This window comes from Lontra canadensis, unplaced genomic scaffold (genome assembly GCF_010015895.1).
Source record: "Lontra canadensis isolate GAN:19392208 unplaced genomic scaffold, GSC_riverotter_1.0 scaffold11, whole genome shotgun sequence".
Lineage (NCBI taxonomy): Eukaryota > Metazoa > Chordata > Mammalia > Carnivora > Mustelidae > Lontra > Lontra canadensis.
Genome location: NW_022631005.1, coordinates 2,416,827 through 2,442,617, shown reverse-complemented (window position 1 = coordinate 2,442,617; position 25,791 = coordinate 2,416,827). Strand labels below are relative to the sequence as shown.

The window sequence follows — 25,791 nt, the reverse complement described above, 5'->3', positions numbered from 1 at the left end:
TGTCAAATAAATAAATAAAATCTTCCAAAAAATAAAAAAATATGCTATACTGATATGTAAAAATCTCCAAAATGCAGTATATACTATCTACTGCCTTTTGTGTGAAAAAAAAATATATATATATATATACATATAAGTATGTGTTTGTGTATGCCTAAACCACTCTGAAACAACAGTCTGAGAAACCTATAACAGTAGATTGGGAAGAGATCTAGTGAATGGGAGACAGGAATGGGAGAGAAACTTTCACCTTTCATATTTTTTAAATATTTGGGCCATGGGTATATATTACTTATGCAAATATTAAATACTGTAAAGGTGCTTCTGAAAAAAATCAATATAGAAATGCCTAAAGTAGGACTTGAATGTTCCCCTACCCCTAAACCTACCACTCAGAGAAGGCCAATGTCAACAGATGGCTATTGACCTTAAGAGACTGAGTCACTGAGAAGGAGATAGGATACTTTTTTAAAAAATCATGTACTAGGCAAGGAAAACACTATTTTCTGAGTCTCTGAAATGTTGTCATGGCACTGCCAAATCCCCTTAGACCAAAGATGAGAAGTGGAAATAAATATTGGCCTCCTTCTGCACACTTACCATGAGCCGCAGGGCTTACATAGCACATTCAATCCTATATAAGTTCGGGCATATGTAAAATTAGAACTGGAATAATTCTGAATTAGGTAACCATGTAAAAGTGAATGGTAGAGGCCATTAGCTCTAATCATCACCTCTATTATGTGGATGTGAAATCAACACATTAACATTTCAGCAAATGAAAATGTTTATGGGTCTGAAAAGTCGGCAATGAAAGCACAGAATTCAGCCAGCAAAGTCTTCTAAATTACAAACATAAAAGAGTTGCAAAGAACACTAAAAATTATTCCTGATTTTCCACTGCTGTTATTAAAAATTATTAAAAATCTTTTCTCACTGGAATCTGACATTCCACTGGAGCAATGAAGCAAATACCACGTTACCAAGATCCCCTCAGGATCATGTTCTTCAACTCAGAAAATTCCTTGGTGAGTAGTAAATGAATGTTATAAGTAGCTATGAAAAAAACATATAGAGCCTCCCCATTTCAAAGTAAATATCGGAGTGTCTAGCCAAACCAGCAGTTGGTATTTTTAATGCATGTGCCTTATTACAACACAACAAACCAGTGTTTATACAGTACACTCTCTTTCCTCTCTTCTTATAAAAGCGGTGTGTTGCTGTTGGAAGAAACTTTAGAAATCAACAAGTCTACTCACACAATCATTCATTCTTTTAACAAATACTTATCTAGTGCGCCCATGTTATCAGACAAAGTAGAAAGCAATAGGATCAGATGATGTGTAACACAGTTTCTGGCCCTTGCGAATCTTGCCTGAACTAACTCCTTTACTTTTATTTTGAGGTATCTCTAGGTCTCGAGTTCAAACCAGTACTTCTTTTGATTATGCCAAACATCAAGCATTTATGAAAATAACTAAATCTAAAGGAATGGGAATTGCCTAGTGTTACTCCAAGGTTTTCAGATAGTAATTTTTTGGTTTTGGATTATCATTTCAGAGGATCTAATTGCTCTTCATCTTCACAAATAACTTTATATACATTATAACAGCTTCACAAAACTTTCGTTTCACAAATGAGGAAACTGATGTTGGTGAGATTAATCAGTTTTCCCTGCATCACACAGCTAGTAAGTAAATGAACCCAGATCTGTCGATAGTGCTTGTATTCTTTCTACCATAGTACCCAGCAGGATGCATCAAAATGTAAGCTTTACAAATTGTAACTAGTATTAATATTTAAGAGTACATGATTGTCATTGTCATTTTGATTGTTAAATATTCCGCTGCTTCACAGAGAATTTCTTAAGAGAAAAGCACACTGTAACTGTAAACAATGTATTTCTGAGCAGCTTAATGTTAGTTCAAGAAGACCATGAAATGACACTGGATAACTATGCGTTTTGGTCATTACAATACTCTGCATTAAAATGACCAATGTATAAATGAAGTTAGTGGGTTTTTTCCAACATTATAGTCCTTTACCTTTTTATCCTCAAACCTTCTTTTTTTTTAATATTTTATTTATTTATTTGACAGAGAGAGAGAGAGCACAAGTAAGCATAGCGGCGGGGAGAGGGAGAGAGAAGCAGGCTCTCTGCTGAGCAGGGAGTGCGATGCGGGGCTCAATCCCAGGACTCTGGAATCATGACCCGAGCCAAAGGCAGCTGCTTAACCAAGTGAGCCACCCAGGCACCCTTATCCTCAAACCTTCTTATGACCTTATCTTTTGTTCAATCGAACTGTGTTGCTCTGCCTTTTGAATAGCTATATCAAGTCTCATTATATTTTTTAAGTCATATAATATTTTTATGTTATATTATTATTATGTTTTTTTAAGATTTTATTTATTTATTTGACAGAGATCACAAGTAGGCAGAGATGCAGGCGGAGAGAGAGTGGGAAGCAGACTCCCTGCTGAGCAGAGAGCTTGATGTGGGAATCGATCCCAGAACCCTGAGATCATGACCTGAGCGGAAGGCAGTGGCTTAACCCACTGAGCCACCCAGGTGCCCCTATTATTATGTTTTTAAAAAGGTACCTGATTTTTCTTTTTTTAGCCACATTGGTGTGACTCTTCTCCTAACACACATGCTCCTCTGCTTTTAAGCCTTCCAAGGAGCAAGACAAACACTTTACAGTGATTTATTGATGCACAGCTTACTCAGAGTAAGGTTTGGATTTTTGCAAAGATCATTGGATTTTGCATAGATCATGAAGGTGATCTATAGTAAAAGATAATTTGGGTAGAGTCTTGTGATTGAATTTACCACTGATTGTAGGCTAGTTTTAAAGACCTTGGACCTTGGAATCAGACCATAAAATCTGAACTGTGTTCCTTAAAGTGATATTCTTCAAATTCACCTGTGAGCCACTAGCAATCACATACAGGTTTCTAGGGGCTCTTGCAATTTCTTTCTTTCTTTTTTTTTTTTTTTAATGTATCTACACATTTGGATCATTAGGAGAGGGTTGGTAAGCAGCAATCAAAAAAGAAAGACAAAAATGTGGAAATCTTAAATGTAATTTCAACATAAAAATTATACTACAACATATAAATAGTTTTATTATATCCCAACAGCATGAAATTATGCTATACCCTTCAAAATATATCATACACTTAAATGATGTCCATAGCAAAAATTATGGTATAGATTATAGTCCATATGTTGTTAAATTATTCACAAATACTTGATTTATTGTGAATAAATTACTGTAAATAAGAATTGGGTGTTATCTTGGGACCTAGGTTGGCCTAGTGAAAAAGCAAAGATTTTGGAATGAGCTAAACCTGGGATTTCACATGAACTCTGCTGTGGAAGCTTGGCCAAGTTATTGAATGGAGTTGTGTGACCTTAGCCAAGTTACTATATCAGATTGAACTAAGCTTTATCACTTGTAAAATGGTTGTTGTGAGGATTAGTAATGACTGACAAAAGGTTTAGAAGTAAAGGCTCTTATACAGTAGGTGCTCAATAAAGTCAAGTCTCACATGGGACACTTCACAAAGTAAGTACGATGATTTTGTATTAAATTGAATTGATAAAGAGGAAATTAAGTGCTGGTATTATATGACCTTCCTCCTGGAATCGACAATTGAAATTGAAAGGACATATTTCCTGCTGACAATACAGTACTTACTTCCCTAGAAGACTAAAACAGACCAACCTTAGTAAGAAATGTCTCCATAATGTTCCTCTATGGCGAAGTCTATAGTATATACAAAAACATATGAATAAGTATTGTCACAAATCTATCTTATGAATAAGTATTGTCACAAAATATCTATTTTTTCAGTGTTTAGATCTTTGTTGTTATCATTGTTAATAAATCTTCAGTGACTTTGTCAGGGTAGTTAATAGATGATTTTAACTAATTCAGTTTAAACTGTTTATGGTAACTAGGGTTTCAAAGAGAGAGGACTCAAGGAGGTAAAAGAAACAGGTAATATTTGTTGCTTCTCAACACAGTTCAGAAAGTATGAGTAAGTAGGTCCACCAATGCATGGTGCATGGAAGAAATTCTGAGATACCAGTAGAAGGTAAAAGCTTAGTATTTTGTAGTTTCTTTTTTTATAAACTCAAATTTGCGTTAAGATGCCTATTTTCTATTTTCTGGAATTTTTATGTCATTTAAATCAATAGTTAATGTTTTTTTTTCCCATAATTCCTCTTTGATTATCTAACAGCAAAATTTCTTTTTTCTTTTCCCTAAAGGGCGGGGGAGAGGCAAAAAGAGAGGAAGAGGGAGCAAGAGAATCTTAAGCAGGCTCCATGCCCCATATAGAGTTCCATCCACACATGGGACTTAATCTCACAACATTGAGACCATGACCTGAACCAAAACCAAGAGTCAGTTAATCAAATGACTAATCATCCAGGCACTCCCTAAAACTGTTTTTTGGGGGAAAGCATTGTGTCAATTTTTCATAAAAACGAAGAGACAAACCTGACCCTGTGCCATTAGGTTGGGTAGATCCACTGCCCCTTTCTGTGGCATCCACCACTTCCTGGCTGTGGGCAATGCTGATGTTTCATTACTGGACCTTAAGAGCCTTGAGGATAGAATTCATATTTCATTCATCTGGGTCTTCCCTCAACCCCCCAGCACAGAAAGTCCCATCAACTGTTATTTTTTTTTTATTTTTTTATTTTTATTTTTTTAAGATTTTATTTATTTGACAGAGAGAGAGAGATCATAAGTAGGCAGAGAGGCAAGCAGAGAGAGAGAGAGGAGGAAGCAGGCTCCCTGCAGAACAGAGAGCCCGATGCGGAACTCGATCCCAGAACCCTGAGATCATGACCCGAGCTGAAGGCAGAGGCTTAACCCACTGAGCCACCCAGGTGCCCCTCAACTGTTATTTTTTAAATGATTAAATTGCTTAGATACTTTTTGACAAAACATTTCAGAAAACAGTTCTACTCAAATTCTCTGGTTAACAATTTTTTTTTTCTTTTTGACATCCAAGGGAAGCAGCAAATCTTCATGCTTAAGGACTTTAGTGCCAAAGTGACCTGCTCAGCTACTTACTACTTGGCCATAGATTAAAAAATAGCTAGCCACTCCAGGCCTCTGTTTCCTCATTTTTAGAGGAGGTAATAATATACCTCTGTCAGGGTGCCTGGATGGCTCAGTCAGTTAAGTATCTGCCTTTGGCTCAGGTCATGATCCCAGGGTCCTGGGATAAGGCCCCATATTAGGCTCCTTGCAAGGAGCCTTCTTCTCCCTCTCCCTTTGCCTGCCATTCTGCCTACTTGTGCTTGCTCTTTCTCTCTCTCTCTCTCTGTCAGATAAAAAAATAAAATTAAAAAAAAATAATATACCTATGTCATTAGTTTTCTGAGAGGATTAAATAAAATGATCCATGTAAAGTGCATAGCCCATAGTCAAAACTCAATCTTATTTTACTTTATTTTGAGATTTTATATATTTATTTGAGAGAGAGCACAAGCAGGGGAAGGGACAGAAGGAGACCGACAAGCAGACCCTCTGCTGAGTGGGAAGCCTGATGTGAAACTTGATCCCAGGACGCCAAGATCTTGACCTGAGCTGAAATCAGACACTTAACCAACTGAGCCGAGATGCCCCTCAAAACTCAATTTTTTTTTAGAAGATTTTATTTATTTATTTGACAGACAGAGATCACAAGTAGACAGAGAGGCAGGCAGAGAGAGAGAGAAGAGGAAGCAGGCTCCCCACCAAGCAGGGATCCTGATGCGGGGCTCAATCCTAGGACCCTGGGATCACAACCCAAGCCAAAGGCAGAGGCTTTAACCCACTGAGCCACCCAGGCGCCCCTCAAAACTCAATTTTTAAAAGGCAAGTGAACTCATACATTTACCATCACAAACTTTTTGAAGTCTATGAACCTCGAAGACTGAAATATTTTATCTTTCATGAGGAGAAAGAAATGTGATGGGGGCACTTGAATGGCCCAGATTAAGCATCTGACTCTTGATTTTTGTCAGGTCATGATCTGAGGGTTGTGAATTCAACTGCATCAGGCTCCATGCTGAGCGTGGAGCCTGCTTGAGATTCTTGCTCTCCCTCTCCCTCTGTCCCTCCCCTAGCTCTCCCTCTCTCAAATAAATAAATAAACAAACAAAATATTTAAAAGACAAACAACAACAAAAAAAAAAAAAAAGAAAGAAAGAAAGAAAAAAAGAAGAAAAAAATGTGATGGACGGTTACCTAAACCTTACCAGGAAAGATAGCTTTAAACTGGCAGCAAAGTTACTGCATGTTAGGTTTTTTAGAAGCACACAACCAGAGGAATTTAATTTATTGGAAGAAGTGCAAGGATTATAATAGTATATATTCTTGTCAGTACATTTTATACCAATGCTCTTAGACCTTTTCATTAAAACAGAAAAACAAAAACCCTACCATTAGGTAGAGAGGTTGAAGTTGCAAACAGTTCATTTAGTTTTTTCCTACCCTTCACTTTGAGGATCTTACATGTAGAAATCCTGTTCTCATATTTGTTTGCAAGTTTTCTCTCTAGTGAAAAATATTTTATCATTCTGTCTATGGGGAATTAATTAAACAGAACGTGGAAAAATGTCATCTCCAAGGAGTCTTGCTGTCAGTACTCTCAGTAAATAGAGCACAGCCAAGGGACTCTACAGAGACCTGACCTAGAGTGGACGAGACTGGCTTTAGAATTGGCCAGCTTCATATAATAATTTTCTTGAGTTTTGAGCAACTCACATCATTGTTTTGTAGCCCTCTGACTTATAATACTGGATCTAATCATGTCACCATGATTTGTAGAAAATATTTTTTAAATATATGAAATAATTATCATCTTTAAGAAACTAGGTTATTAATCTTCTCTAAAAATAAGGTGCTAGGATATAAATAAAATTTACAACTAACCCTTTAGGGTTGGTCAAATGTCAAATTTGCCTTCAAAAGTCCTAGTCAAGGGCACCTGGGTGGCTCAGTCGGTTAAGCATCTGCCTTCAGCTCAGGTCATGAATCCAGTGTCCTGAGATCAAGTACCAAATCAGGCTCCCTGATCAGTGGGAAGCCTGCTTCTCCCTCTCCTGTTCCCCCTGCTTGTGCTTTCTCTTTATATATAGCAAACAAATAAATCTTTTTTAAAAATTAAAAAAAAAAAAGAAAAAGAAATAAATAAAATCTCAGAAAGAAAGAAAGGAAGGAAGGAAGAAAGTCCTGGTCAATTTGTTGCATGAGAAGAATGTACTACCAAGATCAGGAAATGTGTTGTTCCATTCCTGCCTCTGCCAATAGCTAGCTCTGTGATCATTGGTAACCACTTCACCCTTCAGTTTTCTCAAATGTAAAAGTAGAGAGTTGGGCTAGATCAGGGATATATAATAATATATTATTATTAATATATAATAATTATTATGGTCTGTCAAGGGCATAAGTCTGTCCAGGGCAGACATTATTATTTTTTTGAAGATTTTTTATTTATTTATTTGACAGACAGAGATCACAAGTAAGCAGAGAGGCAGGCAGACAAGAGAGGAGGAAGCAGGCTCCCCGCTGAGTGGAGAGCCCAATGCCGGGCTCAATTCTAGGACCCTGGGATCATGACCTGAGCCAAAGGCAGAGGCTTTAACCCACTGAGCTACCCAAGTGCCCCCAGGACAGACATTATTAATCAACCACTGAAATTTTTCTACCAAACTGGGAAGCTGCTTCTGAATTCTCAACAAAGCATTGTAGAGTTGGTAATCAAAGTAAAACGTACTTGCCACCTTTGGGCCAGCTTTAAAGGTTCTGATTCTGATATTACTCAAAGGCCAAAATGAGAATCTATGAAATAGCAAACGCCAAAAGACAAATTCCATGGCAAGTCTTACTTCTCTTTTTCACATTCCAATCTCTGAGTGTTAAAGACTTTGCCTGAAAGTCCTGTCCATGAGGATACTTTGCTCTTCCATGATTGCATTCAGCTTTTTGTTTGTCCAGAATGAGCACAGTTTCATTTTTTTCTCTAATTCTAAAAATGCTTACTGTAAAAATTTGAACAGTGCAGAAAAGTGAAAATTATCTGATACAAAATAAAAGTGAAAATTATCTGATACCCAACACCACTTATTACTATTTGGTAACTGATCTTCCAGACATAGCTCTATGTTTAAGTGTTTTTCTGTACTCTATTTTTTTTTTTTAATATGGCAATGTTATGTATCATTCTGAAGCTATGGTTCTTAGTCTCTCCTCAGTGTACTCACAGAACTCCATCTTCGTGTGGGGACTCCTATTCTGAGTGAAACTTTGCAAAGATAACAGTAGATTGAAAGAGTAAAGGATCTTTAGACCCTTACCACAACCGCACTTAAAGATGTGGTCAAATTCTCCAGGCTCCGCTCTGTAGATACAGAATGAAAAGATTTGCAAAGCTTGTGGTTAAAATTCAATTTGAAAATGAAATAGACCCAGTGGCTCGGGAGAAAAGTAAGTGTTCCTCCTTTACCCCATACCCCACCCCACTTTTTTTGCTTATTATTATAAAAGTAATAGGCATTTATTTAGAAAAATACAGACAGACAAAAATGAGAAAAAAAAATAAGTAATCTAATCAGAATATTTGTGACTGCGGCGCCTGGGCGGCTCAGTTGGGTAAGCATCTGCCTTTGATTCAGGTCATGATCCCAGGGGCTCGACCTGGTCCAAGGGTCCTGGGACAGAGCCCAACATTGGGCTCCCTCCTCAGCCGGGAGCCTGCTTCTCCCACCCCCTCCTCTCTCCCCCCATACTCTCTCTCAAATAAATAAATAAAATATTTTTTAAAGAAAGAATAATTATGACTAAGATTTTGGAGCATATATGTTCAGTCTTTTTTTTCTTATGCATATATACTTATATAACTATCAACACAGAATTCAAAAGCACTCTTTCAACTGGGTTTTTCTCTTCACTCACTGCATTGCAGTTTCTGCAAAGCATTGTTTTTATTATCAGCAGGAAACTGTACAAGTTAAAACTGGCTTTGGAGATATACAGCTCTTTGTATCAGTAGTTTGCATAGTGAGGTATGCACACCAAGGAACCAAGGTTATGGGTGTGTTTTGAAATTAATACACCAATTACTTTGAATACTGCTGTACAGGAGTTCAGTGTATCCAGTGGCCACACTGCTCCTGAAGTTCAAATTCCCTCAGCAGATATTCAGCAAGAATCTTACATAACTGGTATAAATGAGGTCATTATGAGGGCCGGAATTTCTATATGTATTTATATTTCCACCTATTATTGATGAAATGTCTATGTTCCTTAGGGGTATTGTGATAAGAATATCTCATCATCCACCATCATCTATCTAATGGTATGATACTGACGTATGCTGTGAGAAAGTGACTTACTTTTTATGTAGCAACAAGTCTATATTATAGGAAAGATATCTTCCTCAGTCACAGGGAAGTCAATTTGCTTCAAAGGGTTTGAGACTCTATTAAATTGCAAAATACCATCCCTATATGTGCTCCCAATGATGGTGAACAAACAAAAAGCAGCCAGGAGAAACCTTCCTTTGATATTTAATATATGCTGTTTTGTTATCTATTGCTGAGAAACAAGCCACCCCCAAAATTTAGTGGCTGAAAACAACTGATTATAATCTCTTGCAATTCTCTGGGCTGATTAGGCACAACCAGGCAGTCTTCTACAGGTCTTGCTTGGAGTCTTTCATTGATGATGTCAGAGAGCAGTTGGGGGCTGGAGTTCACTGGAGGCTGACTAAGTGGGCTGAAAGGTTCCAAGATGGTTTTTTCACTCCATGTCTGGTGCTTTGGTTCACATAGCCTTCCTCTCCACCTGGAGTCTTTTCCTCCAGGGTTTCTGATAGACTTCTTCCATGATGGCTGACTTCCTATAGAAAATTTAAAACTTTCAGGACTTTTTGGCTTGGGCAGAGACCTATCATAGTATCAGTTTCACCCACTTTCCATAAGTTAAAGCAACTCAGGGCCAGTCTTGATTCAATGTAGGGGGACTATACAAGCATATCAATATGAGGAGGGGTGGTTCACCGGGTGCCATTTTTGGAACCTAGTTACCCAATATCCTCCAACTGTATGCTGGACAAATTTAGAATTTTGACTGGAATTCCAAAAGATATTTTCTAGCTCAAACACGGAGTACAATTAAAAAGGAAGTGAAGAGGCGCTTGGGTGGCTCAGTGGGTTAAGCCTCTGCTTTCAGCTCAGGTCAAGATCTCAGGGTCCTGGGATCGAGCCCCTCATCGGGCTCTCTGCTTACCAGGGAGGCTGCTTGCCTCTCTCTCTCTGCCTGCCTCTCCGCCTACTTGTGATCTCTGACAAATAAATAAATAAAATCTTAAAAAAAAAAAAATAGGGCGCCTGGGTGGCTCAGTGGGTTAAGCCTCTGCCTTTAGCTCAGGTCATGATCCCAGGGTCTTGGGATCAAGCCCCACATCGGGCTCTCTGCTCAGCGGGGAGCCTGATTCCTCCTCTCTCTCTGCCTGCCTTTCTGTCTACTTGTGATCTCTTTCCCTCTGTCAAATAAATAAATAAAATCTTAAAAAAAATAAAATAAAAATAAAAATAAAATAGAAAGAAAGTGAAAAAAATGGGAAGGCGCCTCAAGGTGATGGATTTTGAAGCAGTAGGTGCTTTCATAGCCTTGTCAAACTTGGCAGATTAGATCCCAGAGAAGAAGGTGAAATAAATGGGTCACTGCATCACCACTATCCAAACTTTGTGTACTCAGAAGATTTAATAGTGCTTATTTTTTTATAATAACTCTAGAACAAAGTATTATAATTCTGAAACATTTGAAGCATATATGGAGGGTTGTTTTTCCATTGACAGAGGAGAATTCAGACATCAATGGAAATGTGCAAGATTTAGTAGCATGTGAAACAAATTGGGGGAAATTTTAACTATTAGCTAGAGGAGCAGGCAGTAAAGATTCCCATGGCACCAGGACAGAAGAAAACCAGCATTTTCTTTCCTGTTCCTCCAGAGCTTCTCAGTGCATAGTATCTGTGCCCCCACAGCACAATAGGAAAGTTTATAGAACGAGGAACAGCCCAGGTTCTCACATGAGGACAACGTCATTTAAGTGTCTACAACGACTGGGAACTTCTTTGACATGGATGGTCTGAGACTAGGGTTCCCTTTTCTGGTGTGGAACCACCATTTAACACCAAGCAGCTTTCATTAATGTTTATTTTCTTTAACATGTTTAGACTGCTATCATCTTATTCTCCTCCCTTTGAAAATATGTACTCTGGAGGTGCCTAAAATAATACACTCCCTGCAATTGCAGTTTTGAAAAATAAAGGTTATTTCATTCATTAAACTCAATGGAAATTTGTTGCTTAACAAGGAAATACCAAATACTTTATAAACTCCTTGAGGGCAGCAACTGTGTCATATATGACTCTGGTATGTCCTGCCTCCGGGGTTCATTGTCTACTTTCTCCCATGGAGTAGTTTTAATAAGTAACTTGAATTGTTAAACAATATACTTCTGTGCCCTTCTTTGACGCAGAAATGTCTTTTCATTATGTCTCTGCTTGTTTCATGTCAGGTTCATTTTAAGTAATTGCTCCTAAGCTTGTTTTCAATGTTCAGATCATTTTGCTGGCTTTTCAAATAACAGCTGAAAAGGTTTAATTCAAGTTGAAGAAGTTTCCTTCAATTACAAGCAATTAATTTAGGCTTCATTTACCTCAATGAATATTTGAACATATAAATTTACAGATAAATCCTGGGAGTGTCAAATTACGCAAACAAGAGAAGGTAAGTTCTTTGCAGTTTTGGGGGGGCGTTGATCTGCAATTGCCAGGCTTCCCCCCCCCCCCGACCCGCCAGGTTCTTGAATGGAATAGTAAAACTTAGAACAACACTGTCTACTTCACCCAGCTTTGCATAATTCCAAGAAACTAGAAACTTAAAGATTGTTGTTAAAGAATTAGAAATATTGTTGATGCATAAGAGAAAACAAAACCATTTATCTCTTCTCTCTTAAAATTTCACAATATTCCTGTTTTCAAATAATTGAAGTTTTTTCGTGGACAATGATTACTTTTTAAAATAATCGCTTTTAATGTAAAAGGTAATACGTATTCATTGTAGACTTAAAATTTAAAGTAACGGGAAAGGTAAAAGTCATTCGTGATGTTACTACTGTTTTGTTGAACTATTTTTTTCCTAGACACCGTATGTTTTTACAGGACAGATCCATACTACCCAAACTATTTTATAATTTGGTCTTTCTTATTCTTATTTTAAAAATTTTACTCTGGGTACGTGAAAAGAAACTTGTAGAGATTACGGCATGTTGTAGTACTGCAGTGTTCAAAGACGCCATCTGTAGTGTGGTGTGTGCGCTCTGGTGGAAGAGAAAACTCTAGCTGGGCCATACTGACCACTCTCCCGACCCAAAGAGACCTCCCCGTTTGCCCTTGGCGATCTGGGCCTAGCGCGAGTGCCAGGGCGGGGGAGTAAGCAGAGGGCGTTCAGGGTGACTGCGAGCACGAGATCCCCGCGCGGTCCGTATCAGCCCTGGGCGAGTCCCGCTGGCCCCCACCCCGCAGGGGACAGAGGGCGAGAGGGCAGTCCGCGTTGCGCAGGGCCTGGGTCCAAACCTCTAGCCCCCGCCCCCAGGGCTGGCGCCACTCTCGAGCTGTGCAGTGAGATAAAGCCCGGCAAGGTTCTGCGTTTCCAAATCAGGGAGGCGCAACTCGGATACCGGCGCCTCTGCCGGGTCTCCAGGCGTGTTTGTTCCAACTGTTTAAACTGTTTCAAAGCGCCCAAATCCGAGCGACCTTCGACAAACAACTCTTAATCTTGCTGTCCGAGAGCCTAGGTTTTATTTGCAGGGGGGGGGGGGAGGGGGCGGAGGGGTTGAGCTCAGGGAGCGGGGAGCTAATACAACCCTCTTCCGGGCACCCCGCCCGCCCGTGGCCATCAATGGCTGCCCACGGCCACCCACGGCCGACCCCAGGGACACCCCCACCCCTCGCCACCCGCGGCCAGCGAGCTTCTTGCGTCAGCTGGAGCGGGGGTGGGGGATTTTCGGAAGCTCGGCCCACGCCGCCAGCCCGTGAAGGAAGGACCCGGGCTCTCGCCCCGCCCTCGAGGGCGGGAGGCGGAGCGGGGCAACATCCCGGCTGGCCACTCCGGCCGTGTCGCGGACTAGCTAGTGCTGGGGATCCTGGAGGAGCTACCGCCGCTGCTGCCGCCGCCGCCGCCGCCGCCCGGTCCGCGCCGCGCCTCGGCAGCTGGGACACAGCCGCCGTCGGGGAGCGCCAGAGCACGGTCACCAGCTCATCATGATGGACTTGGAGCTGCCGCCGCCCGGACTGCCGTCCCAGCAGGTGCTGCCCAGACCCTGGGAGCCCCGCGGTGGTGCCCGGACGGGCTCAGGGGAGTGAGGGAGCCGCGGACCGGGCGGGGACAGCCGCGGCCAGTGTCTCCTGTCTCCCGTCTACCACCGGAGTCCGGACTGCAGCGGCCGCACAGTAGAGCCGCTGCGTTTGCGCCGGGCCCGGGTCGGGAGAGGAGCGAGACCTCCGAGGGCCACGAGGACCCAAGGGGCAGCGAGGGGACTGGGGGGTGCGGCCCCCGAGGGTGGCTGGGTGGAGGTCTGGAGTCTTCGTTCTCGGGCGTAGGGGCCTCGCTAGCGGCGTCCCCAGCTTCCGGAGCTTGGACTCCGAAGCCCCAGCTGGCCCCCGGAGTTAGAGGTGGCCGGGCTGGAAGAGGGGGCGGACGCTGGCGGTCTGAGCCGGCGCGGCCCGGCCCTTCCGGGGCTGCGCTGCTCCTCCGCCTCGGAGCCGGCAAAAATGTGCCTAGTCACGGGGCCGCTCTCGGGGGAGTTGAGGTCTCCTCCGGACTGGGACCCGGAGCCGCTGCTCTGCCGCCGCCCCCATCCACGGCCTCCGTGGGAGCGGACTGTGGCGCTGCGCGCCCACCCGCTGAGCCGTCTAAGGGCGCTCCTTTCCAGAGTAATCCGTGGGTCTGTCCGTCGGATCGCTGGTAGGCAGCCTAGCGAGAAAGCCCAGCCCCCAGGGTGGGGGAGGGAAGAGGTCACGAAGTGCCGGGCGCGCTCCGATGCCCCGACGTGCGGCGGAGGTAGCGGCCTTGCGCGCTTGCTCCCGTAGTGGGAAAAGTTCGGACTCGCAGATCCGAGGTCATCCCCTGGCAACCGGCCGGTAAATGGGGGGCTAGGCGGCGGACTGAGGTCGGATGCCGCCGCGCCCCAGCTCGATCCCCGCGCGGGTGCCTCCCAGTGGCGCACGCCGCGTGCGTGGACTCGGCCTCCAGGAGAGTGGCCGGTTGGCTGTCACGGCGGCCCTTGGTTGGCCCTTTCCTGCTTTATAGCGTGCAAACCTTGCTGCGCCTGGGCCAAGGGACAAGTTGGAGCTGTTGATCTGTTGCGCAATTGTTATTTTCCCCAGGGCGGCTTTGTCTTTGGATTTAACGTTTCAGAATTGCAATTACAAAATGTGTAAAGCAGGATATTCTGTTCTGTGCTGTCAAGGGTAAGAGTTTCGAGTGTAGATTAGAATTTCTCTTGATTTTAGGTTGTTAGTAAAATTTCTGCTATCATAAACTATTTCTTCCTTGGATGCTTTATATAGTTTTTCTGATTTTTTAGAATTTGCCTCTATTTCTTAGCATGTTGCTTCTTTCGCTAAGGCAGAGGGAAGGGACACTTGTGTTTCATAGTGTTTTCCTAACAAGTTTTGCAAATTGTTGTAAAAGGGAAAACAAGTTTCTGTTCATACTTTGTAGGGACTTTTAAAGGAGTAGATATTTATACTTACAACTTTTTTTTGGTAATTGGTTCCTTAGGAAAAAATACTTGGTTCAAGGAAATGTGTAACGTAAAAAGTACATTAAGAGCGTATGTTTATATTCTTATATGTGAAGTTTTACACTTATCTTGAAGATTTAAAGGAAGATTTTAAGTTATTGATAATTTATTAATTGTGCTTTTTTGTTGTTTGAAGCTGTTTACCTTGAACTTTCTCCCAGTAATGATTAGGATTGTATTCCCCCAGCTCCCACTAGTATGAAGTAAATTGTGCCTTTCAATTTAGCTGTTATTCAACAGTAATTCATATAGCTATGTAGCCATTTATATAGTAATCTTCATGATCAAAGGATATGAGGCTAATGGACTTTTGCTTTTCTAAACTGTGGCCTAGAGTCCTCTGTTATTTTTAAATAATAATGGTAAAGAACTGTGTAATTTAATATTCCATGCATACAAAAGCCAAAAAGCATGTGTACTGCTTTCTCTTTCAAAAGTGAATATACAGTTTTATTTGATAAGGTAACTACTTTTCCACCTTTAATCAGACCTAATTTTCATATCTGAAGGCTATGAAAAAAATGGAGTAAAATTTAGAATCTGTTTGATCTTAAATAATTTTTGGTATTCTGGAAAGATTTCAGTAGAGTCAAAATGGATTCTGACCTCTGTCAAAGAAATTGCAGGTGTGAGGTGGTACTAGGATACAATTTCTCATCCTGTGTGTGGAGGGGATGTTGATAAACAGGGTAATAAGGAGAGCCTTAGATTTTGTATTTCCGTTAAGTGGAAGGAGCCATTCATTACCCTTTCCAAGGGTGTCTTGGGGAGTTAAAGTACTTTTATATAAGAAGGGATGAAGTTGATCTTGGACTAGACTGATAAGATTATTTTTAAAAAGGCAAATAGGACAGGCCTCTCATCTGAATGAATGTTGAGCAAAGAACCCCTTGACTTTTTTAGATACGACTTTTTAGACTTTTGAGAGATTATTGTTGGAGAATAAATACACAATTCACAATAGTTTTTCTGCATTAAAAATAACTTGGGCCTTTTGGCATCTTTCTTTCTCGTTAATTTGGGTTTTTATAAACAATGCTGGGAAAAAGAACTCCTGTCTTTAAGATTACCGGGATGAGTTGAAAGCCAAATAGACTATTTTTTTCCAATACTTACTTTAATTCAGGATGAAATATCCTTCAGAGCTATATAGCAAAGAACCCCTCTGTGGACTGTAGTAAGCACATTTTTCTGGGAATTGCCTACCTACTGGCTGGGCATAATTTAAAGGGGGTTTTGCATAAATAATATTTTCTCTTTAATTTTTCCTTGATCTGGGGTTAATTTTTCAGTGCAAACTCCTGGGTGCAGGAAGAATTTGGCATTAAGATGATACTAGATGAATTATTGGGCACTTCTTGCGTGCCAGGCGCTGCAATAATTGCTTCACATGCATAATTCCGCACTAACCCCATGGGAAATACTATTATCTCAAGTTTCCAGGGGGAGTAAAGGGGCCAAGAGTTCTGCTTAAAGTGCCCCAACTATTTTTTTTTAATTAATTCATCTGTTTATTTACATAATCCCTGCTCCCAGTGTGGAGCTCAAACTCATGATCCCGAAATCAAGAGTCACACGCTCCTCTGACTGAGCCAGCCAGACACCAGAGGTGCCCCAACTATTATTGAGTGGTGAAGATGGGAATCAAACCTACATAGTCTGACTCCAGTGGCTTTCACTCACCACTTCCAAAGTAGACCGGGACCCCTTAAACTTTAAACAGAAGGAAAAGCTCATACTTTATTTAAAAAGTGGATTAATTGAGAAAAACCTGGGGGAGGAAAGGCAGGAATTGAAATCTCTGCACCTTTTCCACTTAACAAGAAATTCAGTAACTGTGTGTGTATTGCGGGAGGTGGACCTTAAATACAGTGAGAGTAAGTATAGCCTGTCAATGGAATTGCTGCATGGGGGCCTTTTAAGGAAGGTACAGACCTAGAGGGGGTTAATTTGGAGAGGCAAGACCTTTTTTTGTTGTTCTTGTTGTTTTTTTGTAGATTTATTTTTAAGTAATCTCTGTGCTCAGCTTGGGGCAAACTCACAACTCCGAGCTCAAGAGTCTCATGCTATAGTGAACCAGCCAGGCACCCCAGGACCACCCAGAAATTCTGGGATCTCAGCAGTGTTCCAGATTAAGGATAGGATTGGGGTTAGGACATCACATTTTTCAGGGACCATTTTCCTTTTTCTTAACTAAATCTGTTAGCTCCAGACTCCTTGTTTACTTTTATTTGTCTAGTTAGTTGGTATCTTCTCCTGTTCCATTGGCTTTTTTTGTTTTCAAGTAGTAGTCAAAAATAAATTTGATAGTGAAGATACATAGTATGGCAAAGAGTGGGAGAGACTGGGTTAAGCTAGGTTGAAGGTCACTGGGTAGGATGGGGAAAATGGCTAGGAGAAACTTGTTGGCTCAAATTAATCACGGGTCCCTTGTTTGGGGCATTTCTGAATTGAAGCAAGCATAAGAGCTCCAGTCTGTCTTGTTGAAGCTTAAATTAGGGTTTTGAGTTAGTACATTTCAAAATTAAATATATTATTTCTTAGTCTTTATTGTTAAACAAGGCACTTTCAGAATTATTGTCTTATTCGTCTAATTAAGGATGCTGCCATCCAGTGGATCCTGGTCCAGCCACTTTGAAGGTTTGCTGAAAACTAATGCACACCAAGATACAGGAAGAGAGGTTTCCTAAATGCAGTATTTGACCTGCCTCCTTTACCTTTGGCTGTATGTTTGTTCTAAATTTACTGTAATATGGAGAAAAGAATTTATATTTTGGTATTTCTAGGGGTTACTAAGATTTCACTGCCATCTGCTTTTATTTTTTAATTTTTTATTTTTTTTTAAAGATTTTATTTATTTGACAGAGAGATCACAAGTAGGCAAAGCAGCAGGCGGGGGGTGGGGGAGGGGGGGTTGGGGTGGCAGGGAGCAGGCTCCCTGCTGAGCAGAGAGCCTGATGTAGGGCTGGATCCCAGGACTCTGAAATCATGACCTGAGCCAAAGGCAGAGCTTAACCCACTGGGCCACCCAGGCACCCCTGTCACCTGCTTTTAAATATGCTCCAACGAACATTTATTTAAACAGCTCTAAGATAAAGGCCAAGGCTTTTTCAATTGCTCAGTTGATAACGGTGTGTTTTCTAGAAACAAAAGCAAAAATACATTCAAGTTAATAATATTTACATTCCCAAACAGTATTGGAGGGGGGAAATGGTGTTCTTACACTAACCTCCCATACACATGGACACCCCCCTCAAAAAATCAAGACTGCTAAACAGAATTCCATTCTGCCTAGAGTTGGGAGTTTTCTATGTGTCAGCCCCTGCTACAATAAACTTTTTAACTATTAAGAATTTTAGGAAGAGGGCACCTGGCTGGTTCAGTTGGTAGAGCATACAACTCTGGATCTCAGGGTCATGAGTTTGAGCCCTACGTTGGGTGTAGAGATTACTTTATAAAAAAAAGAAGAAGAAGAAGAAAAAGAAGGATTTTAGGAACTCTTAACCAACTGAGCCACCCAGGCGTCCCTTTTTTTTTTTTTTTTTTTTTTATTTGTCAGAGACAGAGGGATTTTAGGAACTCTTAGTGTAAAAGGCACTTTTAACCAATCATCTTTGTTGCATGTGGCATATAATACATGTGTGTCATAAAGCCTCATATTTGAGAGTTGCTGTGTGTGTAAGCATGTAAATTTATTTGGCCTAAACTCTGGTGGTAAAGAGAAATCTAGGACATGAGAAGGATTTAGAGCACCAAGTCCATCTTTCAATGGCCCTGTTGATAACTGACTCTTGAAACTCATTATAATCCCATCAAGAGCCTGTGTTCTGAAGGATTAAAAAAAATTTCTTGGCAAAGCTAAGTAGTCACTCCTTTCTCACAAGCCTGGAAATGGAGACTTTGGGGCCCGAGTAACAGTATAGTGGCCAGATCTGAGCTCTCCATTGCCTTTTTTTTTTTTTTTTTAAAGTAAGAGAAGAATGATTGTGTAAGAAAAGAAAAAATCAAATCATTTTGGCTTTGAAGCCTGAACCTTAGACTTCTTATTTTCTGTTAGCAATTTTATTAAATTGTTTTTAAAAATCTCTGATACTTGTCTTGACTGTGTATCTTTTTTTTTCCCCTGTACACCTAGATTGTAAATTCATTGAAAGCTGGGCATAGAATTTATATTTGTGTCCTTTTTTCTAAGAACAGCTTTTTGAGCTAGAATTCCCATGCCATATATTCCCATGCCATATATCCCACCCATTATATCAAATTCAGTGACTTAGTGTGTTCAGAGTTGTGGAGCCATCATTACAGTCAATTTTAGAACATTCTCATCACCCCAAAAAGAAAGCCCGTACTTACTAGCAGTAACTCCCCATTTCCCTTCAGCTCCCTTAGTCCTGGGTAGCCATGCAGCCATCCCAGTCTCAGTGGAGTTGTCTATTCTGGATGTAGCGTATAAATGAAATCATACCATTTTGTGTGATTGGCTTCTTTCAGTTGATGTGGTGTTTATAAAGTCTGACCATAGGGTGAGTAGCACAGGACTTCCATTTCTTTCTGTTGCAGAGTACTATTCTACTGTATGGATAGCCCCCATTTAATTTATCTAATCATCATTTGATGGGCTTTTGGGTTGTTTCTACTTTATTTCTTTTTTTTTTCCCTGCGACAGTGGTTCTTAAATTTTGTTGTCTAGTAGCATCACCATCAGTATTTTAAAATACTGAAATCCAGGCCATATCCCTCATTAAATGAAAGTCTGTGATGATAGGACCCAGGCAGCAAGTTTTTGTTTCATTTTTGTTTTTAAAGCTTCTGAAAAGGGAATCCAGTATGCAGTCAGGTTTATGAACCAGTGCCCTAGAGCCCCGAGCTCAGGTCTTGGTACCCGTCGAAGATATGGTATTCGGATGTCTGTCTTAAATCCATGAAAAGAAGTGGTTTTATATTTGATCACTGACCTTCACAACCTAAGGTTACACCTAAATCTGGGAACTGTTTTAAGATGCCTGGCAAAATGTTTGAAATTCAGTACATAGAACTTGAGCTCTTTAAGCTCTTGAAGTTGATTTGGGTGGCAATTTTGTTATCAAAACGTTTTCTCCAAGTGGGCCAGAATTTTCCTGTGTTTGGTGGGGAACGTGACCTGTGATTGGGACTCGCACAGAAAAGGCAGTGAGGGCTGTGTGCTTGGGTACATGCTGGGGAGCCTGGAGGCCAGGACAGACTTTGCTTTATTCCAGGAAGTTCTTTGCTCTGCATTCCTTGGCCTCATTATCCTATTTAAAAAGAACAAAAACCTTAAATCTATAAGGCAGCTTTTAGCAATTCATTTTTTTGACACCCTGTGTGCTCTGCCTGGTGAACTCTACTTTATATTCTGACCTCAGTGGCTGCCAAGTTGTACTTAGCTGAATGGCTTTCTGCTGTCCGTCTTTGGAAACTGAGGCTAATTTCTGTATCATTTGAGAGTGTTATACGGCACAGGAGTACCACTGGGGAGAACTGAAGGTGTGGTTCAGGGCCTTCTGAAGCTGGCATAGCCCTGCCTGGGGGGGGGGGGGCACCAGGCATCCGGCTCCAGCCTCAGCACAAAATAATAACGCACATGCATGTAGAAGCCGGCCTATTCCAGTCTGCGGGATTAGAATCCAGGGGAAAAGGATTATGGTGTTTTGTTGCTTTCTGTGAACAGAATTGGAACACAGATATGACACACAGTGAACCGTAGAATGCTGTGTTCTGTAGAATGCTGCTGCTTCTATAGGAGCTTGAGGTTTGACCTTTTTGCTGCTCTGTTTTATAGTATTGAATTGATCCAGGGAGTCTTGCTGCTGTGTCTGCAGAGTGTTGAGGAGCCTTGAATTTTTTGATACAGGGGAAAATAAAGAGTATTAACGTTTGGGTAATGAAAACCACCCAAAACAAAAACTGTATTTTTTAATTGAAGTAGGAAAAAAATGGCCAATATTTGAAGTTGTTTTTGTTCTTGGTAAGTCTCAATGAAACATAATTAGAATATACATTGAGAGAACAGCCCCAAAGGACAGGAACAGGGCTGGTTTACTTTGTGCTAGCTGTGGGCCCTGGCCTGTGTGTTTTTTTGCTGGTTCCCAGGCTGAGATTAGTACCAAGAATAAGAACCATTCTGTGAATTCAGGCTTTTTTTTTTCCCCCTCCTCCAGAGACAGAGGCTCACCCTGTGCTGGAAAATTCTTTTTTTTTTTTTTTTTTTTCTTTTTTTTTTAGATTTTACCTATTTATCCGACAGACAGAGATCACAAGTAGGCAGAGAGAGAGGAGAAAGCAGGCTCTCCGAGGAGCAGAGAGCCGGATGTGGGGCTCGATCCCAGGACCCTGGGATCATGACCTGAGCTGAAGGCAGAGGCTTTAACCCACTGAGCCATCCAGGCGCCCCCTGTGCTGGAAAATTCTTTACCCGGCTGCGTGTTTGGGAGAATCCTTGGGGCAGTGGATTGAGAGTAAGATGATGACTCTGTGACGGAAAATTCCAGGTTCTATTTGACGTGGGGGAAAGGTTCTATCATGAAAGGAAAAGAGATTGGGAGGAAAAAGAAAACTAGCTTAAGGGATTTCTTTTAATGAACTCAGGGAGAATATAGATCTTTTGGATTCTTTCTGAGGAAAGCTTCAGATGGACCTGGAATTTTTAACTGAAGATCTCCTAAATCTTTACTACTTTGCAGCTTGCCCTTAGATTCTCCATGTGAGGACAGGGAGAGTGTTTTCGAGTATTTACTTGTGCTGTTTACACTCATAACCTTTAGTTCTTTTAATGACCCTGATAATACAGGTTTGGGTCGTTCTTGAGAAAACTCTTTGGAGAGGTTAAGGAGTCCAGAGTTCAGTTTAGGAAACCAGAAACCACATGATATTTCAAGCAGGGAATTTAATATAGGAAATTAATTGTTTAGGTGATGGACAGACAACCCAGAGATGAGCAGCCTCAGGAGGCCACTGGCCTCCAGAAGTTGGCACCACATCAGGAGCTGGCAGCCCTGAGAGAAGGGCTCTCCCTCCCACCCCCCAGCACCCCTTGTACCCCTTCTAGTTAGCTGAGTGCACATATGTGACCACTGGGCAATTCAGTCATAATGTAATCTTAGAAATTCCTGTGGAGGACAGACACAGTCTCCACTCAGGGAGTACCCAGTTTGGGGGAGTGCCCCCATTGTTGCTAGGTCATGTGCTCCCTTCCCCTTTGAGGTGTCCCTGGGATGCAAGGGCAGGATAGATTACGCTTAGGGTTGCTCCTGGTGTTGCTGAAGGACTTTGGCCTCTGGGTCCTGAACTTGGGGAGTTCAGAAAGGAGGGGGAAAGTATCTTGAGAGCTGGGGAACCTCACATCTTTTCTCATTGATCCTGATAAATAAAGCCTTTTCTTGCGCAGAGAGATAGGAATAGAAATGACTCCCCTAGATGGCTCATCCTTCTCCCTTTCTTCAGCATTGCTGGTGAAGGTGGTAATGGGTCGGGGGGAGAGGGGAGGACAATTATTCTTTGCAGTTCACCTTTTACCAACTCACTAACTCACTTCTGGTGTTGTGAAAAAGAGTCAGCCTTTTGATATTACAAGGCATCTGAATAGACTGCTAGCGATTTCGTAGGGAAGGAAAGGAAAAGAAGCTAACGATCACTGAACACCTGCTAGCACTGTAGTAGGTCTTGGGCATGTTCTCTTATTTGATCTTGACAATAAATCTATGGTGATAAGAGCCATTACCTCCATTTTACAGACGAGGAAACCTATTCAAAGGTTAATTAAGTAACTTGTCCAGGGCCATGTCCCTCACGATGGCAGAACAGGAGTTTAGAATGCCCATAATCTCTGTCCTCCCCTCCCTGCTTTCCTCCTTCATTCCATTTCTTCTTTTCTTGTCTAATGACTGTGAGTGTTGTGTTAGGTGCTCAAGAGTGAGGGACTCCTTTACAAAGATGAATTAAGACAGTGTCCCTACCTTATGGATCTTGCTCAGTGTTTATCGGAAGTAGTGAGTGCTGCTGGTACAGGGGCTGGACTTCTCTTTGGGGTGGAGGACTGTCCCACATTCCAGGATATTCAGCACCACTGTGACAACTAGAAAACCCATCCCTCATCCCCATCCAGGATCAGTTGCTCCTCGGGGGTAGTCCCAGCCTCATTGGAACCACGGTGATCTGCCAACTTCTACAGCTAGTTTGAAGCTAGGACGTTACTGTTCCCAGGAAAGCTAAGGATATTACAGTAATCCCTTATTTTCCGTGGGGATAAGTTCAGGACCCCTAGTGGATGCCTGAACCCAAGATAGTGCTAAACCGTATATATACTATGATTTTCCTATACCTACATACCTGGGACAAAGTTTAATTTATTATTTAGGCACAGTAAGAGATTTAACAACAGCATGATAAAATAGAACAATTATAACAATGTAATGTAATAAAAGTTATGAACATGGTCTCTGAAAATACTATACTATACTCACTTTTCTTGCAAAGACGTCAGATGATAAAATGCTTGCGTAATGAGATGAAATGAATGACGTAGGCCTTGCTATGGCTGCTGTTGACCCTGTGACAATACATCAAGAGAGGATCATCTGCTTCTTGACCTTGTTTGACTGCAGGTCACTGAAAGTGGTGGAAAATGAAACCGCAGATCAGGGGGCTCTCCATGGGTCCTTCCCTTGCTCTTTGTAGGGAAGCCCCCGTCTCCTCAGATGACAGCGTATTCACACCTTTTACTCCGAACTAGAAGGGAGTGATAAAGAAAGTGATGAAATCTCCAGAAACGAGAAGGCCGAGTACATTTCATTTATTCCGGTAGAGTGTCGGGTCCAGTTCACTTAACACAGAGTTCAGTGTCTTTTGATGCCCTAATCCTCCCCCTGCTGATAGTTACCATTTCTCAGGCCTACCCCTGCAAAGAACCTGTCCTCACAAGATAAACTACACATTGTTTCAAATTTTCAAGATGAAGTTAAAGGTCATGTACCATATCTCTCTGGGTCTTTACTGCCATTTCTGCTGGGACTTCGTGAAGAAGTCTGAGTACTGCGTATAGAATAGTTGAAGAGGTTAAGACCTTATGGTAATAGATTGATGCTTTGAAAAAAGTCAGAATATGGGGGCCAAGTAAAGTTGCCGTGTTTGACCGTCAGTCTGAGGGACATAACTGTTGTCCTGTAAGAACATACACTTAGCATTTATGTTGACTGATGTGTTACTCAGGTTGCAAGATTCTTTGGTGGATATTTGAAGATACTATCTTGTTGATTCCCACAAAAAATCAATTATATTGTTAACTTGAAGGGGGAGGTGTTTATAGTTTTTAAGGTGTGATACATTGTTTTTAAAGAGCACCCAAGGAATAATTTGAAGTATTGGTAACTATGAAGTGATTTTAAATAATTTTTCTGTGGCTAGTAGTTGGGTCATAACTGATAATCAAACATGGTATCTTTGTTATTTAATCATTTAAATAATTAGAATTCTTTGATCCCAGATGCCTTAGGTATTCAGTTAAAATACTGAATCCTGAGCCTAAATGAATACTTACTCATTCCACAAATATTTATTAGGTACTTACACACCCTAGGAACTTCCAGGGCATGAAATTAATAGATAATACAGCAAGATAATACCAAGATAACACCAAGATAATACAGCAAATGTGTTGTCTCTTCTTGAAGGACTTTTGCTTTTCAAATAGCCCTCCTCCCAATCAATCCCTTTGCTCTTTGTAAACCTAGATTGTACATGTTTCATATCCATGAGCATAAATTACTTTACATCTGTGTCCCCTCTGCTTAAGGTATGACTTTTTCTAGGGCAGGGACAAAAAATGTTTTTATTCATATTTATAACTCTGGTGTCTGGCATCGTGCCTAGTGTCCATGTAGTAGTAGTTGCTCAGTAAAGTGAGGGCGAGCCTGTTCCTGCCCCCAGGAGCTTGGTATTTATACGAGCTTGTGATGACGTGTGACAGCTCTGTGACAGTACAGAGGAGAAAATATTATTTCCAACTGGGGTACTCAGAGGGGACATCCTGGAGGAGGGAGCGTTTTAACTAGTTGTTGTTGTTGTTGTTGTTGTTTTAAGTCAGTCAGATTTCTTTGGCTCACGCTTCTGTTGGAAGCCTGAGGAAGGGTGCAGGTAGGAGCTAGGCTCCGGGTCACTAGGGGTGAAAAGGTTAATCTGGGGCTGACTGTAGAGAGTCCTGCAGTGCCCACATGTGCCGTTTCAGGTTTTACGTACAGAGCTCAAAATCACAGAAGGCTTTGAAAAGGGCAAGACACGTGAGCTGGATGTGGACAGGAAGTTATTATGGCCCGTGAATCAGAAGAGGGACGGGCTGGAGGCAGAGAGAAGGATGGGGGGCAGAGAGGTGTGGGAGAGGCTTAGCTAACTAGGCATCGGCACGTGTACTGAGGATCTGTATTGATAACTCGAATCTGTGCCACTTTTGTTAGCCATTTAAGAAGAATGCTTTCAGCCCCCTTTTCAAAGGAGGGGAGATGTCCTCTTTCTCTTGGCCCCATCCTGATAGCACTTGTGCTCAAACTCGCACTTCCTGCTGTTCCAGTGTTATAAGAGAAAGCATCTGCCACTGTATTCATTCCCCTGATGGGAAGGGAGGGAGGAGGAGCCAGAAGTTGCAGCTTTGCTGGCTGGATGGCTCGTTTTCTTCTCCAAGGAGGCACAGAGGGAGTTTGTTTCTTCGGGCCCTCCTCTAAGATTGATTCACTCTTATGGCCTTTATTCAGCTGTTACAGTCTCATCCTTGGCTTCCAAGCCTAGTGATGAGCAGTATTCACCCCAGAGAAGAAAAACAGACAATATCCTCCCTTTTGTCCTCCCCCGTGTGTTTTGCTTGTGAGCCCCAAGCCAACAGAGGGGGCAGCTAACAATACCA

At 41.6% G+C, this 25,791-nt stretch overlaps 1 protein-coding gene and 1 long non-coding RNA gene across 4 annotated transcripts in view; both read left to right on the top strand.

Annotated features, from left to right (window-relative positions):
* Positions 1-13,205: 13,205 nt before the first annotated feature.
* The window catches only part of NFE2L2 (nuclear factor, erythroid 2 like 2), a 33,142-nt gene continuing 20,556 nt past the window's right edge, over positions 13,206-25,791 (top strand). The window contains exon 1 of one of the 3 annotated variants that reach the window (XM_032855975.1): positions 13,206-13,383. In XM_032855975.1, the coding sequence (XP_032711866.1) occupies positions 13,339-13,383 (45 nt within the window). In that variant the 5' untranslated portion in view covers positions 13,206-13,338. Of the gene's footprint in view, positions 13,384-14,415; positions 14,548-25,791 lie in introns of those variants that run through there. The other 2 variants (XM_032855972.1, XM_032855974.1) reach the window with 2 other exon arrangements.
* Positions 16,910-23,273, top strand: LOC116866815. The gene is made up of 3 exons (XR_004382476.1): positions 16,910-17,083; positions 21,614-21,618; positions 23,263-23,273. It is a non-coding gene; the product is annotated as an uncharacterized LOC116866815 (long non-coding RNA).